The sequence below is a fragment of the Nothoprocta perdicaria genome, unplaced genomic scaffold (genome assembly GCF_003342845.1).
Source record: "Nothoprocta perdicaria isolate Ctin4 unplaced genomic scaffold, notPer1 scaffold_8, whole genome shotgun sequence".
NCBI lineage: Eukaryota > Metazoa > Chordata > Aves > Tinamiformes > Tinamidae > Nothoprocta > Nothoprocta perdicaria.
This window is the reverse complement of record NW_020456087.1, coordinates 2865672-2887342: the sequence shown is the minus strand read 5'-3', so window position 1 is coordinate 2887342 and position 21671 is coordinate 2865672. Positions and strand designations below refer to the sequence as shown.

The 21671-nt window shown below is 34.9% G+C and overlaps 1 protein-coding gene across 1 annotated transcript in view; it reads right to left on the bottom strand.

The window, feature by feature from the left end:
* The window catches only part of DPH6 (diphthamine biosynthesis 6), a 167340-nt gene that overhangs the window by 48295 nt on the left and 97374 nt on the right, over nt 1-21671 (bottom strand). The window contains exon 12 of the mRNA XM_026051765.1: nt 5107-5349. Within this exon, the coding sequence (XP_025907550.1) occupies nt 5107-5349 (243 nt within the window). The remainder of the gene's footprint in view (nt 1-5106; nt 5350-21671) is intronic.

Sequence of the window (21671 nt, the reverse complement as noted above, 5' to 3'; positions counted from 1 at the left end):
AACACAAGATGAGACTTAATTGGAAAACTGTCAGTTCATTTTCCAGAAAGTTTTAGCAATGGTGTAAGATTTTTTTTTTCTTTTTAAAAAATGCTCTAAATGCTAACTACTGGATTAGGCAGAAACTGTAGCACAATTGCCACTATTGCTAACTACGTACATTAAAGAAGCTCCCAACATGTAGCTCCCCCAAAGCGTCAACACGTCCCAGAATGTGCTCATCTCACACGGCCTTTGGGGAAGGAGGRCGGCTTTCAAGTGGGGCCGGGCGAAGCTGCTGGTGGATGGCACCTGTGTTTGCTCATTCCAATTATTTTTTCCAAGTTCTTTGCTTTGACTATTGCTTGCATAGTTGTTTCTAGTCTGTACTTGCAGCTYGTTTTCTTCTGATTTTAATGGCTGATTGCCTGAACTATATTTTAATCTCTCCAACAGCAGCACCAACAACACAGGCTGGATTGCTATCCAGCCTTTGTATCCATCCACAGAACTTAAATACTGAGACTCCCTGATTCATTTCTATAATACCATTTCATTTAATTTTAACAACGAAGCCTTTCCTAATTCTATTCCAGATATTGTACCAGACATTTTTGTTAGCTCAGTGATTTAGTGTTTTTCTGAAGTGAGTCCTCACGTGGCTGCTTTTTCATCCTTCCCTTCCATTATTTTGTTTTGTTTGTCTTCACACTGGACTCTTATTGTAAGCTCCCATCCCTCCACCAGATTCTTAGATTCCCATTCCCTCCAAAATCCTGCATGGTTTTTGAATCATTCTAAAACCCAAATGGACATAGGAAAAACGACAACAAAAGGATGGAGGCTGGATTCCAGCTCAGGATATAATCACCGATAGCTTTGGTAGCTGGAGCTCAAGGAGGATGTTCAAGGTTATGGAGCAGTAATGATGCTGTAGGGAGCAGTCTGTGGAGCTGAGATACTGAAGTGGCACCTGGAGCAAAGCAAGTGGGATAATTGCAGTGGAAAATTATTGCTTAGGAAGCCAGGAAGGTTGAATGAAATTGGAATAAGAGGTCTGGGATTGGTTGACTCAAATAGGTCAGAAGTTACTAGGGTGTCCAGCCCTACCCTCTCTCTCCTACAGTCCCCTCCATCCTTACTATTCCTGTGGGTATCAGTGAAATTATTTGGTTATTCTAAAACAGAYTCAGTTCAGCTTTCTTATCATATTTCAAGAAGTTCCCAAAAGTTAAACATTATTGACAATAATATGACAAGATGTCCTCAAAAGTTCAGATAAAATTGCCTGATTGCCTTATTGCAAACAAAATTTTGATCAATATCACTCCCATGTTCTGCTCCAAAAACTTTCTCTTAAATCTGCTGTGTACACACAGTGAGATAACAATTCTCTTGCTTCTTTCTAAATAGCATGCCTTTAGGTCCAGTCTGTTTGTGTCCCAAACAATTTATATAATCCCTTTTGTGCTTTCCTCACTGCTGACATAAAATATAGAGAATGACTAAACTGAAGCTGTAAAAAAAATTATGCAGAGGATATTTATCACACATTACTATATGACAGAACGCTAAAATTTTTTGGTGCTCAAAAAAGAGCTTTGACAGTTCTGATGTATAGTTTTGTCCCTGTGTTAAATACAAATTCCTCAATCACAGTATACCATGATTTCACTATCAAATAAAGTTCAAGAATGGAAAGGTAAAGTATGAAGTCCCCCCTTAAAAATCTAATTAAACATATGCTTTAAAATATCTATTTTACAATAAATGAGTTCTGAGTGGCATCGTTTTGTTTGCACAGATTTTCCTCCCCTGCCTCGCCTCTGGATCAMGGCAGTAGAATAATTTCAATTCAGGCACTGTTTGTTCCTATTAAGTAATCTGTAGGTTTATATTGATTCAWGCCTTTGGCCACTGCGTGAACTAATGATCAATAATAAAAGAAAAAAAATCACTTGGTTTGGCTGCCTACTGCACTTGCAGAAAACAGACTATAATTTCATCTTATGGTATCTAAAAGAACTGCAGTACTTAGTATTGGACAGTAACATGAGTAAAAGGATGCACAACTTTGTTCAACACAAATTTCTGTGAAGTAAAGGTACTGAGTTCTGGTTTCCCCACAGAAAGATAGACTTCTCCGTGGACTGCAATCAAAGAAAATGTTAAATGCAAAAACTAGATTTCCTGTCTTCACTAATTCTACAGACTAAGTGAGGGAGAAGCACAACTGTAGAATAATTTTATTACGTTCTTTAGAATTTCTCTTTCCTTTTGCTAAGAGTAGGATGAGACAAAAAGAACATTTCTCCTAATACCGGGCAAACTAGTGCTGCTTCTCCTACGCAAAACCGCCCTGATGAACATCCACCTCCACTAAAAAGCCAATTATATTTTCAGGACAGGACAATTCCTCTGTCTGGCTCCCTGTAACAAAAGGCTGGTCATTCTTTTTCTCTACTTTACTGTGTACATAAACCACTGCTAATCAAAAAAGTATGCCTAGCCTCAGGAAAAATTCAATTCTTCCATTCAAAGCTCTTACTGATGAAATGATTGGGAAATTGGTACCTCTGGCTGCTAATGACAACTAATTCCCAGCAGTATTCTAAATCTTTCCAAAGCATTTTTATATCATGTGGTAGCACATATTACTTAATATTCCAATAGCATTTTTTTTTTACACTATTTCTGATAATGTCACTAACAAAAAATAATGAACATAATCTCACAAGCATAAGATTTGATAAGCATCTTCTCAAATTGCTAAATGCTGGTCTAAGATGCTTTTTCTTAAACATCCCTGAAATCTTTTAGATAGTTAACTCATCACAGAAGTGTGTGCAGGTAGCAACCTGCTATTTAACTTATAGTCTGAGCAATAAAAAGGTGATGTAGACCAGATACTAGCAATAACCCAAAGACAAGCAAACTCATCAGTATTTCTTCATGCAGCTAAAAAAGTATTGCCTTGAAAGTCAGTTCAGGAGACGGAAGAAACAAAATACTAGACAAAGACTGCCTGGTTCATAGAATACTTACGGAAAATCAAAAAGATTCTATTTGGAAAAAGTTTCAAGGAATTRTCAAGGATCATCAGTCTGCTCTCAAATCAGTATCCGTGTGTAATATAAAATAAGAAAGTGCTTAGACATGGTACATACTTAACAGTCACACGGCAAAGAACATTCTTCAAACTCCCTGACAGGTATCTCTGTACTCTGAAGTAGTTCAATGCTATTACGACTGTGCAATGTCTAATTGCTGCCTCTGAGTCATCATGAGATACATCTAAGAAATATCAGCTAAAGAACATATATCTATAAAATATCACAGAATAGTTGGAGCTGAAAGGCAGCTTTAGAGATCATCTGGTCCAAACCCCATGCTCAAGCAGGGTCACTTAAAGGGTGTTGCTCCAAGAAAGCCAAGTCCAGTTGGATTTTAAATATCTCCAAGGATGGAGACTCCACAATTTCTCTGGGCAGCCTGATTAAATGATCAGTCTCCCTTACAGAGGGCAATACCCTGAATACATACATACACACACACACACACAGGTGTCACAGTCACCGTTCCATTTAAAAGTCCTACAAAACTTATGGGTTTACAAAACCCTTAGTGGACCCAGCTTCATCTTAAGAACTATGGTGTTATCAGCAGGCCTTAGAATATGACATAAATATGGCTAGTAGATACAAACACTGAGGGCTTCCTCAAGATGACACAAAGAGAAGAAAAAAAACCAAAAGAAAAACGAAGTCATCACTAACATTTGAAAACAGTGGCTTCTGTTACAGTCTTATCTGGAAGAATGTGTCTTTCTGATTTCACTTTAACTCTTTCCAAACAAAACCATAAACAGACATGATGACTCTTCAAGAGGAGACCAAATGGCGAGGTTATTTCAGAGCAGTACAATTTAGGTACTTTGGTAAATTTTAAATATACAAGGATCTTAGTAAGTGACATCTTCTGAATACATTACAAAAATCAACTTTTCACCAAAGCATTCATCAAGAACACTAGAACAAATAGACACAACTGACAGCAGGCCGTAGAGTAGAAATTGCAAGGTGTATAGCAAGCAACACATTTTGACATTAAAAGCACAAGAAAAAAAAAAACACTGAAATCTTAGTATATCTTAATGAGTGCTACACAGAGAACTGGAAATGCTTCAGATACAAAACACTTTGTCATGACGGAGTAGTCAATACTACTTTTGAGAGCTCTCTGTTAATAAATCAAGGATGAATGTTTCTATACAAAGCCAACATCTTTACTCAGATAGACAACTACTTAGCGCAGAGATTGAAAGTGAAGGCAAATAGATCCTTCTTCTACACTAATATTAACAAGTTACGCTSCCAAGATTCATATTTTCCTGAGAAAACCATAATAATTAAGTTATATGTAGCAGGTATACAGTAACTACTTTTGGTTACTCATTCAGAGAGTAGTTACGTTTYATTTATAAGATTTGTGGCTACTACATTTTTCATGTTTGCAAGGAATTCTGTGGTGATTTAATAAAAATGTTTCTAATAGTAGGAATTATTATGATTATACTACCAACCACTGTGAAAATTATTAGACTGTTAAACACAATCTAGGGTCAATGGTAGCCAGACATGCCACAATATGGTCTTTAAAGTTTGGTTGAATAATAAGCAACAATGAACTCCTTAAATTCTCATATCATGACAATAGTAGTTGCAAATAAAGTAGGGAAAAGGGAAAAATAACAGAAGAGCCTCCAAGAAGTTCAGGCAAATGGTCAGTTCCTTTTATAGGTAAAAATATCTGGGAAGAGATATTCCCAATATGGAGTTCTTGTTTTTGCAGGAGGAACAAGCTACTCAAAGAATTCTTCGACATGTTGCTTTGGGGAATTAAGACCAAGTTAGTGATGAATATAACTTTCTATCAAGCAATTTTCTTTCTCAATTGTGCACAACCACTTATGAGCCAGAACATAACAGCTCAATCAAACCTTATTATACCAGTTGTACTTGAACCCCTTTGAAACGTACTGCTAAAATCCTGCTATTACAGCAAGATTTAGGCAAAGAAGGAAACAAAAAGGGAACCTAGGAAGAAGCAAATGGGTGTCCTTGCTACCTTCGCGCATTCTCGCAGCTGCTTCTGCCACACGGAGCGAGCCACGGGGACGTACTCGCTGCGGGTCACGTAGCAGCTGGCGGTGAGGACGTGGTGCAGGGCGCCGCTCCGGTGCGCGGCTCGCAGCACCCGCCGCACGTGGCGCAGCGAGAGCGCGGCCTCCCGCCGCGCGCCGCCGCTCGCCAGCCGCAGCGTGCAGGGCACCAGGGCGACCTGCCCGGCGCAGTAAAGCACATCGCCCACCTGGGATGGGAAGAAAGGGAAAAAAAGAGAGAAAAAAAGATATTTGGGGATTATGCAAAGCAATGCAATTCCTTTCCATTTTATAGATCTTTTCTTTCAGCATTACTGTTCTTTGCCATCATACGACACATTGCTAAAAATGGAGCAAACATGCCAATCTAAAGGTCAYTTTTTCACAGGGATTTTGTTACAATATAGAAATAGAGCATGAACATAAACTTTAAGAATTAGCACAAGGATAATCAAAAGTRCATAACCATCTTCAGCTTATCTTGATGACATGCAAGCAGAAATATGTAATTTAATCTTTTTCAGTGCCACAGTATTTTTCTGCAATCTCTGGAAGGGCTTTTACCAAATTTCAAGGAAACTCATTTATGGTCTAAGTGCTCAGATATAAAGAGGAAAAAAGAGCAATCTCTTCCTTTACCTTCTAACTGGAAGTCTTTTTTGTTATTAAGGACAGACATTTGGAAGTTACCAAACCCTCTAAAGCGCAAGCAGGGAATAATTGCCCCAGATGCCCCAACATGGTTGAATATGCTCTTGCTTTAAGTGACTTTCCATTTTTTCCCCRCGTTGCACGAGTTGCAGCGGTGTTGCAAAGTGTCTTTGATTCAGTGCTATCTTTTTTTTTTTTTTTTCCAACTGTTATGTCTTAGGTTTAGCTACGTCATTATTTTTTAAGTACCTATCTGTAATGCCATCAATGTATTAATCTAAAAATACGATAAAAACAATACCGTGGCATAACTCAAAGACTGCCTATTATTAAAAATCACAATCCCTCAAAAGACAAAAGGTGAAGGCAGACAAGATACAGAGACCAAAGAGATAAGGTCATCGTAGGAAAATTGAATAAAATAGGTGGTCAGATACACCATCAATATGTCAAACTGAGCTGCAGGGTAGTTACTTTGGGCTGATTTCCCTAAGTCTTCCTGGCAACACTCTGAAGACCTACTTTTATTTATTTATTTTTTAATGGCAGCCAGCAAAAGAAATGTTCATTCGTACTGATCAGACATTTCAAAGATGTATTATGAAATCTTAATGTAAATATCAAAACTCTTCATCCTCTTATTCTGTACTTTCTTTAGAAAATCTGTACTTYTCCTGATCAGTGAAGCAGTGAATGCTATTCAATATCAAAAGAAACCTAAAAGTAGAAGTGGGAAGTAAGGTGGGTGTTAGCAGCTTTGAAGTCAGCACAGGAAAGATTTTGCCATGAGTAAAGAGAGGGAAAATGGTCCGGGCAAGAATCCTTTAGGTAGAACATTGCAGAACTTTTTGCATAAACTGTAAAATTTCCTCAGAATTAAGAATAATTAAAAAAGAAATCTGTGTCCTAGAAGACATGGCAATCAAACCATGTGACAGACCCATATGCAACTCCAAATCTGTCCTCATAACTGTCTGTGTCTCACAAAAGACTCACACATGTAACTATTGGAAGAGTATCTTATACAATTTGGCATACAAGTTCTATGATTAGCAGCTGAAGAGGGGGAGGAGGCAGAGAGGAAACATAATATATCAACCGACACCCATCAACTACTTAAATTGTTTAAAATAACTAAAAAAATTGTTTTGATAATGCTATATATAATCCTGAAATTGGAAAAAAAAAATGCAAGTAGTATTTTGGTTTATAGGAACAAATGGTCTTTTTTTTTTTTTTTTTGTAGTGCTATTTTAAAATATGTGCCATTGAACAAGGGAGTCCAGCCAGCTATCAAGTGGCATACTGACAAGATGAGAAGYAAAATCAGAAAGACACAATTCCGAGGGGCACAGGTTTGTTTTTAAAATAAGCCATTCATTTTCACCCCTGCTAAGTGAAATCCACGTACTTCACTTAGCAAAATCTTCAATACAGGTAGCTTATACTTTTATAGAAAAATCCTACTAGCACTTTTTCTTCCTTTTTCTCCTGCTAGGCCCCTGTTTTTTCATGCATCGCCCATGTTAATTATTAGGTAGACAGAAGAGCTATTCACCCAGTTCACTTCCTCTATTCTTGAACAGATTGTTTGAGACATAATATGAATACTAATTAACGATAAAATATCTGTCAGTGTTTTGAAATATGGACTAAGATAGCACTTTCTTAAAGTATCCTGGATAGTTCTGATACAATTAGCCTCACTGGTCATAAGTAAGGTCAAAACAAATCTCTGAAAGATTTGAGCAAAATTGGCACTGCTTTTGGCTCAAATTCAGTAGAAATTTTGCAGAGTGCTTTAAAAATAAATTAAAAAACCCTCTGTTCCCAACATACTTGTTTGCATCCTAAGACATAATTAATAGAAAAACAGTATTCCCAACATGCCACCATGTTATGAAAAGGTGGATGCAAGAAGGAAAGAGGGAGAAAGGATCCAAACAAGGCCACAGGTTTTCAGTGYGTGTATTTCAGGGGGATATAATTTGGGATAAGGGATGGGAGGCTCCTCTTTCCCAGTGACTTGGTCATGAAACTCAAATATAAATAAACAACCAGAAGGGGCAAAGCAGCAAGCAAGAAAAAAAGTGTTTTAGCAGATTTCARAGGCTTCATCTACAATGTTTGAGGCACCATACAGAAAACTGTTAACAGAGGAAAAAGCATCTAAAAGAGGGAAGACTTTGTACTATCTTGCTCGCAATACCAAAACTTGCAGGAGGAGATGGCACAGTGTATGGTGCCAGCCCTGTGTTGTGGAAGCATTCTGCAAAACCCTGCTAGGACTCTGCAACAGTTTATCTTTTTAGATCATCTTCAAGGATAACAGAAGAGTTTTCGGGCTACAGATTCACAGTGAAGCGAACCCAAAGGACTGGCATATCCAGCAAATTCAACAGACAAACAAAACCAAAATATAATGCACGCATTTATGCACTTCATTTCTCAACATACACTGATGATTTAATTTCCACTACAGCCCATACACATATTTCTTGTGGTAAAATCACACTTTAAGAAAAAAAAATATATGTTTTTTTAAAATATGAACATGAACTCTTTAGTCTCCTGCCTATACTTTGATATTATGCTATAAACCTTTTGGAGAAGCATAGTAAAAGCTATTATTAATATCAAATTATAAAGACATCAAATATATCAGTAAAATACCAAATATCAAATAGCTAGTAAAACGTTCAGAGATTTGTAGAAAATAACCAGAAGTCAAACATCCCCACAGAAATTAGGGGCTGTTTTTTTTTTTCCTCGTACATACTGTTGCACAACTGAACRTATATTACAATATTGGGAAAATGTCTCCTCTAATTTAAATACCAGTTTAACAGTGATTAAATCTACCACTGGCAGTCTTACTAAATCAGAGATTTATTCAAATCGATCCTTTTTCTAGGATTTGCAGCCATTAGTTATAAACTTTGGTATTTCTGGCTGAGGATTTACCTTTACCCGAAGTCTTAACGCTATTTGAAATTTAAAGGAAATAAATAGGATCCTTGAACACTTTGTAATAAAATAAAAAGAATTTACAGTAATTCTAAAAAACCCTATAACCTGCTAATCAAGAAAGCAAATGAATACAACCTGTTCCTAGAGAAAACACTTTGTCCCTTTGCGTCTCTTCCTGTTAGAGTAACCACACATGTTAATTGCAGCAACACTGGACTGAAATGGTGGTTTATTTTATATTGCAGGATTATTTTAATTTTCTAAATTCTCCTTTCACTATTATTGAATCTGTTGCACTTTTTTTTTTTTTTTCCACCTGTGGATGGATATGAAGGGTGAGTGAACTACTTGCAACAACTTCATAATTGTCATATGAGATAAACAAGTCTGTTGATTATAAATTCTTAAATAGGATTTCATATATTCAGGAAAAAAATAAAAAGAGAGATAGAAAGAAAAAAGGGGTCTCAATCTAAAGAGATCAAAACTCAGTAATATAGTAGCACTTTTATTTAAACAGCTCCTCCAACTAAGCACTATTTAGACATTAATATCATCGCTTGAAGTCTGATCTAATGTCAATGGTATTCCTGAATATGTGTATTTTTCAAAAACTGGCCCTGATTGTTTTAGAATAAAACTATGGAAACCTTTATTAAACATTTACTAGTATTCTTAAAGCTTGCTAGTAATAAACTGGCACATTTCTAACAAAGACATTTCAACCATCCAGTATTTATGTCAATATCAGTATTTGCACACTAGGAACAAATTCATGTTCCTTGGAATGGATGAAGTCAATACGCAATCAGGAAAGTCTTTGCTAGGAGTGCAGGACGGTGGGTGAGTGACTGCTGCCCTTTCTCAGGTCAGGGTAGGCAGAAGATGCTGCRACCCTCTGACCTAACAGTCAAATAACCTCCCATTATGTTCAGTCAATGTAAATAAGCACAACTGACAACATGCTAATGGGCAGCCTCTGGTCAGCCACGTGTACCTCTGACCTTAATGAAGACCTAAATCAATTAATACTTCAGGCAATAAAGACCTCTGGCTGATTAAGTCAGATAGAAATCATCTTTTCTAATGGGATTAAAGCTGTAAGGTGGTGAACTTTTAATTTAATATATGATAATCCTTTCTTCCTAGGGCCCTCTTATTTAGCTAATGATGGTGAAATTGCTTTCTGCAATGTGAAATCTTTTATTCAGTTACCTGAATAAAGTTTTTAAAAGGTACCATTTAGACAATAGTAATTGAAAGGCTTTCAGTTCAGACTCTGAACCTGAATTATAGCTGACTGACATGGTTTTAACACATTACAATCTTCAATATGATATGCATATTTTTCTTGAACTATTATATATTTCTTGTTGAACAAATCTGTGAATGTGTTGATCATACATAGTATAATCTGGTATCTGGTTTCCTATTTGGGAAATTTATACAGTATCAGGAGATGAAAGATGAATATATGCCTACATGAAAAATTGAAAAAATTAGTTGTTATGATTATCTTAAACTAAAAAATTGACATATGTATAAGAATACACTTACAATCTAGAATATGCTTTTGCATATCATACTCAACATTCCAGAACAGCCCCTTAAATAGAATATTTTCCTCAGATAGGGTTGCAAAGGTATTGTTAATCAATAGTATCTGTTACTGCTATCATATTGAAATATCAGTAACGTTTCCACAGTCTTCAGAAGTTTACAATCATTTGCAAATGCTCTGCCTACAGTCTGCTAATGGCAAATTCCATTTAGGATGGAATTTCATGTTTAAAACTCTATTTGGCTACCTGTCTGAGCTACAAAAGTACAAAACACTCACTTCCCACCCAAATCTTCCTTCACTGTTAGTTTATTCTATCAAACTACAATTCAGGATTTTGTTTGAATTCCTGAACCCTTGTGAATTGCTAGATCACTATGGAAATAGGACATTTTTATATCAAAAACTAAAATACAATACTGCAATTTAATGGATGTAAAATTTGCCTTGTATTTCTTTCTAATACGGCCTAGTAAAGAGAAGATACGTTATCACAAATGCATATTTGACCCTAAACACAATGCTGTAAATCTATAAACAAGCCTAAAAGAATTCTGTATTTGTCAATTGTAATTTATAGCAGAGGGAAGTGTGAGCCATGAAGGATGCTGAGCAGCACAAGGTACGGCTGTTCTTACAAGGGCTACCAACTTGACAACACATCTGAAGTAGCCACAGCATGAACGCCAAATCCACTTAATAAAAAACAAAACAAAACACAGCCAAGCACATTCTACTCTCAGGCTACACCTAGAGCTGTAAACACCTCTTCAATCCCCCGAAAATCAAACAGTTTAAATTAAGTCTTTAAACTGTGCTGGATTTATAGCTGGCAAACTCAATCTCACCCAACATATACCTGAAGGTCTCTAGCCCTTTGGAACTTAACGAAGTGTTATGGGTACAGAGCACAGAGGGACAATCGGGTCAAAGAGTTTAATAAAAAATAAGATCCAAGTTTAGATTTTAGATCTGTTTTTTTAAATGGTTCAATCACAGAATACCACAGAACATCATATTGTTTGCAAATACATTTGCAGGGATGCGTTAGATATATTTAAATCTCGATCGATGTCAAATTGATTTTATGCTGCTCCAGAACTGATGGAAGTAAAAGACACATTTCTGATCTACGTAAGATAAAGTCTCAAAAACTGAAATTTTTACATAAAAACACCCTGAAAGCTGTCATTCATATTCCAAGGGAGCAGAATCCACAAAACAGAAACAAACAGATTTTTTTTAAAGCCTGCAACATCTAAGCCTGTAATCTTAAACCTTTGTTGTAAACTTAAACCTTTCACCTACCCAAAAGTGTCTGAAAAAAACTTCTGTTTAATAAATCTGGACAGACATGCTGGTCTGAAGCTCTGAGCTCCAGAGCTCCCCTTGTGCTCCGCTCCGAGTCTCCAGCACAGAGGGGAAATGTGTGTTGCAGTTCTGGCCCAAAGACCAGGGCCTCCATACAGGCCCGCGGGCCCACGTTGTGCCCTGGCCCCAGTGACGCGGTGCTCCTCTATGCAAAATTACAGCAGGCAGTTCAGAAACTGCAATTGCCAGAGACTATCAACCTTTCATCGCAGCCTAAAGGACTGTCTTTCTGAAGCATAAAAAGAGCAGTCTCCCTACTGGAAAATGATGATGCTCTCAGGACTATTATTCTTAGAGGCATCTCTTACTTGGGACAGTGAATTTTTGTCTTCCTGCCTATTAATCTATTACAAAGCCTACCACTTCCTCTCGAGCTTTATCAAAAAGTCACAAGCTCTCACACAGCTGCATTAGCAAAATCTGCCAACTATGAAAAACGTGGAACACTATGCTTGACTATATCTTATCTAAAAGATGGAGTAAACCCTCAAACTGGCTACTATGTACTCATTTTTAATTCATACAAATTCGAATGAAGATCGGAAAGGGGGAAAAAAAAAGAACCAAGATTAGTCTACTCCATAACAACTGTGGAAGGAGAGACTTCATCAAATCAATCTTTCTAAGGAAAGTAAAGGCACATTCAGGCCTTGGAAGCAAAAAGTGACACAAATGCAGAATATACTGAGCATATAGACAGCAACTTTTTAGAAAATACATATTATGTCCATCACAGTTGACGGAATTTTATTTTTGAATCATAATTACTATATGTGTACATAAGGGACTACAATCACTTGGAATCATGAGGWTTTCAAAATATGATACATCATCTCTGATGATTTTTAATTGCAAATTATTTTTAATTCCTTGAAATACAAATGCTGTTAACTAGCTGACTACAAGGGGAGAGTAATGAAAATGCCAATGTACCAGAGTGAGGTGCCGTAGGGACTGGCATTAGGCCTGATTTTGTTTAACATCTTCATTAAGTCGATGGAAGAAGGGATTAACAGCATAGTAATGAAATCCACAGAGGATAGTAAATTAGAACATGCACCAATGGAAATAATAAAAATGGACACAGACAGGTTACAAATGCAGAAAGGAAATATCAAAATGAGACTTAGGAAAAATGTAAACTAATATCAGAACATATAGGAAATATATTTTGAAATACAAATAATGCTCCTAACAAGGGAGAAAACTTGACTGCAGAAGTCCTGACACCATGAATTAAATCATAACTGTTCTCTACTAGAATCAAGTTCAGACAGTAAAAGATACTGTCTCTTTTCTCAGGAAAGAAGTCAAATTCATCTGATCTACCAAATACTTGCAGTATAAGTAATAAGTAAACCCTGGTTAGAGAAAAGGAGAAATTTCCTACACAGAAATTGGTATAAAACGCTTTAGGAAAGGTATGATTTCTATATTTCAAAATGCTTACTCTAATACGTCACGTGGAATCAAAGTTTCAAGAGGATTATTCGGGCAAAGTGATTTTTCTTCCAAGAGGTTTTTTTTTTTTTTTTTTTTTTTTTCAACTCATGGCTAGCATTCATTTTAAATTTATAGACTAGCATTGCTACATTCAAAGTATGAAAATCTCTTTAATCTGCTAGTATAAGTATATACAAATTCAAAGGACAACACTTTTTCCTTCAAAAACGGTAAATCTCTAAACTTTATATGAAGAATGTTCATTTTAGTTTCCCATATAGTCATGATGTTCATTTGTCTTCTTGCTATTTATGGACTAACATCCAATTTCATAAAATCACAAATACGGCTAAAAAGATTTGACTGTAATAACACGTTGATAAACTAAAAGTGACAGTTTTCCATCAAATAATATAGTGCAATTTCATACTATTTTACCCATTCTCTGTGTATATTGAGTCTCATAGGGATTTTACTTATAGCTACATATATGACTACCTAAATAACAGTCTACATTAAAACACTCTCCTTAAGGTATATGAATGACTACTCAGTACAGAAGTCCAGTTTATAAGGCACACTTACAATTTCTAAGTGGAAACTAAAGATGGTAACAATCCCAGAAATAAACTAAAAATGGTTATCCAGGCAAATTTTCATAATTTTTCTATGTTCTACTCTTAGGCACTGACCTTGCACCAGAACTGCAGTGTGCACAACAACCCTATATAAAATACACTGAATTCCTAAATGTGTAAACAAAAATTTACAAAGCACTGTAAAGAGATTTTATTATGTACCTTTAAGAGAACATATTTTTTCTTACATATACATCATTTCATTACAAGATACCTGTTGATTAACTGGTAGCCCACACCATGAAAAACTATGATTCTGCAATAATTAAATTACATTAAATTCTGGGTTGTAACTTGGAAGTAATCTATTATAATTATATACTGCATTGTAACAGTTTCATATGGTATGAAATTTGAATCTCGAAATAGGCATTCCTGATTTTTTCTAATACATACTAATTTTTTTCTTCCTTTTTCCTTCCTTTAAAATCTATTCTTTTAAAAGATTTCTTGGTAAGGAATTTTATAGGTGATTTAAAAGGATATAAAAGTTGGAAACTTGAAATTTCAGTACACTGATAATAGCAACTAATAGGATAAATAAAAATATATTGTATATATGCTATCTTACATCACAAGCTGAGATCAGGAATCACYGCTTACAAACTTATTATGCGTTTACCTTTTTGTTAACATTATTAATCAAAGTAGTTATTTTAGATAGCACAAAAAAAGTCTGCAGGGAGATGCCTTTCTATGTAAGAATTGGTACAAAAACAAGTATTGAAATGAAAACATCCTAAACAAGAAGAGAGGGGCAGAATACTGTAAGAAATAATCCAGTGAATAAATTAGCTGTGACTTTTCAGATCCATGTTTGAATCTCTTCTTTGGCATTTTCTTTTTGTTCAGTGATGGCAGTAATGTTGAGGCAAGTGAGGTAAATTGGCGTAAATGTATCTCATTCTTCTATTGGAAGTGTTCTACTTTGCTTGCAAAAGTTCATGTTACTGGAGTAAGGCTATTCTTCAAGCTCTTAATATTTCATCAGTATGCTATAAGCTAGTGTGGGAGGATAATTATGACAAAATTCCTAGGCTAAACTGATGCATTCCTCAGTAATGTTTCCACGTTAATAACTCAATATTATCAAGAGGGATTGCCAACTTAATTTTCAATCATTGAAAACTGCTAGGACATGGCCATTACTACCTTTTGGTTTTGGACATGCTGAGCATCTAGCAATAAGCAGGAAACTTAGCATTCAATATCCCATTCACTACAGAACGCTTAGATCAAGATAATGTGGTACAAATATGAAATTTAGCAAATTACCTGGATTACTTCTTGCCTCCATCTTTGTAAGAGTTGGACAACATGAAGTGAAAAAATGAAAATCATGCAGGCAAATAAATTTTAATGAAACTTACCAAAACAAAAATTCTTACAGAAACTTTATGAGAATGTGAAATGTGACCAAAAAGTTCTCTTTTCAATATAATGGTTAAAATGTACTTTAGTAGACAAATTTTTAACTGGAAGAAATATCGATTGCATTAATAACAGAACAACTTTGGAATTTTTACTCAAATTGCATAAGTCATCAACTTCAAAAACAAAGGTCATATTAAAACATACAAGTTAAACTAAGACAATTTTCCTTTTTAAATTTAGGAAAAATTATAGGCCCATCACTGAAAACATGACTTTATATGTCAATATAAATGTCTACTATTTTGCACTTGTAGTCTAACAGGATATAGCTTCTAATTATCAGTCATACCATGCACAGTATTTGAAAAGTAGGTAAAAATGCCAACACTAATGATGGAATCGTCTTCTGCAYGTCTTACAAAATATTTATATACCTGCCTTGAATTCAGGGATTTAACTTTTATTTTTTAAGTAAAGTTTTAGATTTTTGTGAAAAGACTATTTTTAGTTGGTAAAAAGTTTGGACCAAATTAAGCCAGAAATAATTATTTGTTATGAAGTCCACTTAAGTATTGTTAAAGCATAGCATCTTTCAATGCTTGATGGCAGAATCTGCATTTAGCATTATAGCCAAATATTCACAGCATTTAAACACAAACCTCAGGACTCTGGCTGCTTTGGTCTGAAGGAGTTAATCAAGTATCTCCAAGAGAAAAACAATCACATGTTTTTGCAGAAAAATATCACATGCTGATAGCAAATAATTAAACACTCAAACCAAAGAGAAATGAACTATTTCTGTGATGTATGTTTTGAACTTCTAATAGCTAGTCTGATTCTTGAAAGTAATAGCTGTGTTACAATCTGGAAGGACACTAATGGAGAACAAGGAGGGGTATGGAAGAACAGTGCACATAATAGGAAGAAAAATAGAGAACACAGTAATTCTAACCGAAATTTTTATTTGTTATTTACAATGATAACCCACAGTGGGTTATCATCACAGAGGTTTTTGTAAAGAAACAATGTTTGTTATACACACTGACCCTGCAAAGCGATATAATGCTTTTTCTTCATGTGAAATTCAGTAGAAGCATCTTACAGGACCAGGTCCTTGATACAGAACAAGATAATGGTGAAATTCAAATGAAATAAACCCTCTTGAATACCACCAGAGAATAACAAATCTTTACAGTTCACCCCAGCTCAACACCTTCCCAACACAGGAAATTGAGAGTTAATCTGTGTACTTCTTTTTTTTCCTTTTTTTTTTTTTTTTTTTTTATTAAAAAAAAGGGGAGAGCAAGTCTGCTGCTGGGACCTGGTTTGATAGGCCTTTGAAGGTCTTCAAAACTCTCACTAATATGTTATTCTCTAAAAAATAGTCCCATAATTCTGCTGCCTCCCATCATTCCTTGCCTCAAGATTCATCTGTCAACTTTGATGCATCTTTTAAAGTACCCCTCCAAGCCTAAAGCCCATGACTACAGACCACAGAAGAGAACTCTTTGCTTTGAAACTATCTGATCAATCAGAAGATCATTTACCTGCAAGCATTATTTGGTGAAGCTAAAGCGGCACATCAACCAGCAGCATCTGAAGGCTGAGGCAGCAAAACGTCAACAACAAATTGTCATTGGCATTCCATTTATGAACCTTCAAACAGCATCAGATCTTTTCCATGGGAAACCAGATCAGGTCAGACTGGAGCTGAATATTTCTTAACAAGCTAACCATCAAAAGAACTTACGTTTTGAATAAAAAGGCTATCATTTGTTGATTTGAATATCAAAGGGATCCACTGCAAACTCCCAGTCTAGAAAAACCTCCCTAAGCTACACCAGACAGGTGTTTAATAATCTATTATTAAGGCACTATTTTAGGTTACTCAGAATCATAAAAAATAGCTGTAACTGTGAAGCTGCAAATGGGACTGCACAAAGAAATGAATGCTATTAACATACTATTAACAATTCAAAAGAATGAGTTGACATACCAATCAAACTTGTTAATTGACTGTCAATGGCCTGTCCCTGAATATACAACATGACTGCATTATATATTTCAAATGCTGACAGGAAGACAGTTTCATTTGCATTAACTTCATAAACTGATCAACAACCAAACTGCCACATACATTTATAATGGGAAGCTGAATCATTTCAATATTCATGCAGCTCTGTAATTGTAAATTAGGTACTGGCAAACAATACAATACAGTACATACTCTAAAATATCCTAAATTTCTCTGACCTACTTTCTTTTTTATTTTAAAAGAACAGTGAAAAAAAGTTGTCTCTTACAGAGATGATTATTACTTTAATTTATGGTTTATGCCTGAGGCAAAATTTGTTTGTAACCTAGTTTGCAACTGTAGTTTATAACTCTATTCTAGATGCAGAACTGGTACACAATATACGAGGCACACAAGGTGATGTAAAATTTTTTTTCAGTTCTGCAAAATGAAAATACCATTAAAATATAGAGAAAATCAGAAAAAAAGTGAATGAAAATCTATATTATTTTTCTACTATGGTACAAAACAGATGTCAGCACTGAAACCCCTGAAACTTTCTAATTAGACACTGAAACACCTAATTAAAGACGAAAGTATTGTTATTACACATCCTTCCCTATGTCCTAGAATTTATGGCCCTCAAAGGTCTTGTCTATATAAAGTATGTTTCCTAAAAATATCTCCTAATTACACCCATTCAGTTGCATTGGCATTGACAGTGATAGCAAATGAAAYGGACGGAGCATTGCTGCTATTTTAGCCAATACGTTAGTCAGACACTCTGAGCTAAGTTACAAATCATTGTAGTTATAAATGCAGAAGTGCATGTGGCTTTTCCATATTTCCACACATATTTATTAACCCAGTGGAAATTAGGAAGGGTTGATAGTAGCAGGAAAGCTACAGAAACAATTTGTAATAGAAGACACAGGTCAATATTCTTCAGTGCTCTCAAGATCTCCTCTCTTATTGTCTTGCTCTTCTCCTCACTGAAAAAGTACTTACAGTCCTAGATAAGTTAATTGAGAAGCCTTCAAACTGAGTATTAATGATTCCATTTTTCAATATCACTTTATATGGTTTAACCATATGTGGTAGATAAAAATAAACTTCTTTTGTATTTACTCATGAAGGGCTATGGGCATATTTATTGCTATTTAATACAAAAAATACTATYGCCTTCACTTTGGGAATCATCACAAAGAAAATAAGTAGAAATGTCATAAATGAGGATTAAGTCATGAGGTTTTGCAAGTGTTGCACTGAAGGCTACAGAGCAATTGATCAAAAACTCCAAAGCTGTCAGGTCAGTAACATCCCCTCCGTAGCTATATGACCTGAAGGAAGTAAAAACAAGTTTTAAATGTCTCAACTGTAAATGAATTTTGTCTTCTTCCTCCCTCTTTTATTATTGCTGCTTTCATTCTGTCAATCCAGCAGTCACTTTCCCAGCCTTAAAGATATTGCAAGTACAGCCTAGCACTGTACACTAGCATAGCCATACACATATCACATAAAGGTCCAATAAATCTGCAATCATGACAATCTTTCCCTGCATTTCTTTTCACATAAAGCACTTGGGAGGACAATTTCTGTAAGCTGCTATATTTTATACTTTATTACTTGTATACAAATATACTGTTTGTATATAGATGTAGAACTAAAGCAAAAAATATTCTCATTTATTGTTCCAGCAATTAAAATTGAAGAGCGGAAAGATCAACAAATGCAGATAAAACCTCCACAAGTGAAACCACTGAGGTGATGGCACTCCCAAATCATCCTAATCAATAATCATGAAACACTACTTATAATACAAATTAGGTATTAACCTTAATATCATCTTCAAAGTATGAACCGMGCAACTGTCACAGTGAAAAATATTGTATGATGGGTGCAGCTAYGTTCTAACACTGATGAAACATGGATCATTAAAGCTTCAACATTTTTTAGCTAATCATGGTATTATAAGTAATATATGATTAAGAGCATTTAAGACATCAAAACTGTTCATGTTTCATTAGTATGAAGGATATATGTACCCTTTGTTACATATATATATATATATATACACACCAGGGTTCTAAACCAGCCATCCTAGGAGGAGCTGGTCATTCACATGCTAATACAAACACATTCTTACATTAATTTCAGTAATTCATGCTCCAAGCTCTAACAACTTTTATTATAAAGTATATACATATGTATAGCTGAAATATATGCACACATACAAATTACAGTAATAAAACTTAAGTGAAGCATGTTTCAAAAAGGTATTTTACTCTTTGAGATGTAGTTTGCCCACTGGGTTTCAAAATTTACTTTTGAAGCAGTCATTTTTTAATTTCATCAAATACACACTTTTGATCAAATATTTACTACCCCAAATGAAATTTTCCTGACACCTGTGGCCAGTAAAGTTTCTGTAAAATGGGATGTTACATTTAAACCTGGTATACCCCAAGCTCAAAAAGTGCCTAAACTTAGCTATCTAGAAAAGCAATACAGAAACTTTGTCACAGACACCAACTTCAAATTTTAATTAAACTGCTTATAAACAGGTATTGTTTTTCATTACCAAAGACAGCTTTTCAATTATTAWACAAGTCTCTCCTTAGTATGAAAAGGGATTTTGTTTGTGAGGAGTTAGAAAAAGTAAAAAGTAAACTTTGAGATTTTAATCTGCATCCATCCCTTATTTACATTGTGTAAATGTGTAATACTTCATTTTGAAAAGTATGCAACTCATAGCACAGCCAAAATGAGATATTTTTCCATCACCTTTGGCTTTTTTTTTTTTTCTCCTCTTTTCTCCAATAACTAAGAAAAGCAAACACACASAACATTTCAAACCAGGAATTTTAATCGTAATTTCTCAGGAATTTAAAGGATAGAGTTGACAGAATGAATGGACTGTTAACCAACGAAACCCATCTAGTGTTCACTTAATGTTTAGATTTCTTTTAGAGAATTCAAAATACGTAACTGACTTCTCAGAATTTAGGAAAAAAATATTTTTCAGAATAGCAATTTTTACCAAACCAGTTTAAACTTTACACTGTGTGAAGTGCAGACAGACTTAACTGAGGTTCTTCAAAGACAAAACAAAATCTGACAGATTCTTCCACATGAGGAAATGCCCCAAAACTACCATGGGTAAATAATGTGTAATTTATCCAATGAAAGAATATCCAAAAGCTTTGCATCCAGCTACTGTAAGACTGTTGCTCCTGCTCTTGAAGACTCAGACCCTAATATTGTATGATACATCCATGTGCTCCTTGCCTACAGGCTGAGACCAATCTATTACATTCAAAAAACATCCTTATTTGACAGCATTTGTCAAAGTCCAATTTAGCATACCTACCAAGAAAAAAATCACAAAGTTAAACTGGCTAATAAAATCAAGTGCATCTCAGTAGACTGTTAAAGTAGTCTAGCACACATAGATTTTGAAGTAGCATTAACTCTGTTCAACAGTTTTAGTTCTGGATTACTAAGAAAGTACAGACAGCTCCTTTCTTTCTCCTGTAAAACTARGAGGTTTTCCTCCTGTCATAGGGGCACTAGATTTTTCTATTGCACCTGGTAAAATATGGATGAACCTAAAGATTATAATGATCTGTAGATATGTAAAATACATAATTTATATGTTGATATGGTTAGGGTTTGCTTCCTCAAAATGAGTCATACAATGCACTTTCAAATAAACCTAACTCCAGTCAAAAAAACTTAATGCTCTATAATGCTTAAATAAACAATTATTTTTTATCTGCCAAAACACAAAATTGTACTTCCGAGAGTCAAATTTGATTGCTATAATATCCAAGTCATTGATTTTTGACTAACTCACTCCTAGTGTTCCTTTTGCTTACGCAGGCACAAACTTCTGGAATCTTTTCTCTTGCTTTATAAACGACAGCTTAGTCCAAATTTAGTTGGAATGAAAACTTCTCTAAAGCTAAAAAATTCTTACATATTTGCAAGCAGTATTTTTCCATAATTAGAACTAAAAAAAGTGTTTCTGAGAAAGAATTTCTAATTTTCTCTAATTCAAGAAATTACTTTCTTACATCTATATGCCTCAGTCATCATCATAAAAATATCCTTAAAGCAATTCAAATGGTTAAAAGCGAAAGTATATTATTGTTTCAAAAACAGTGAAATTAAACTGAATTACTAATGCTTGTTATACTTTTTATAATTATATAAGCACCTCATCTGGAATACAGAATACAGCTTATAAATGGAAATACTTGTTTTTTCCTGTCTGAAAATGCAGCTTTTTAAAGTGCAGCTTACATATAGTATCTTTATGGACTTTCCATGTAGTGTTTATTCTGTAAATACATTTTAAAGGCAGTATCTCTAATGTTACTGCAGTTGAAACTTATCTATATCAATTTGTCTTTTTCCTTTTTCTCCTTAAAAACGGACAAGACAAATGCTAATCAAAAGTCCTTTTCAATTCATCTGAAACACTACGTGAACTGAGAAACTGCAAAG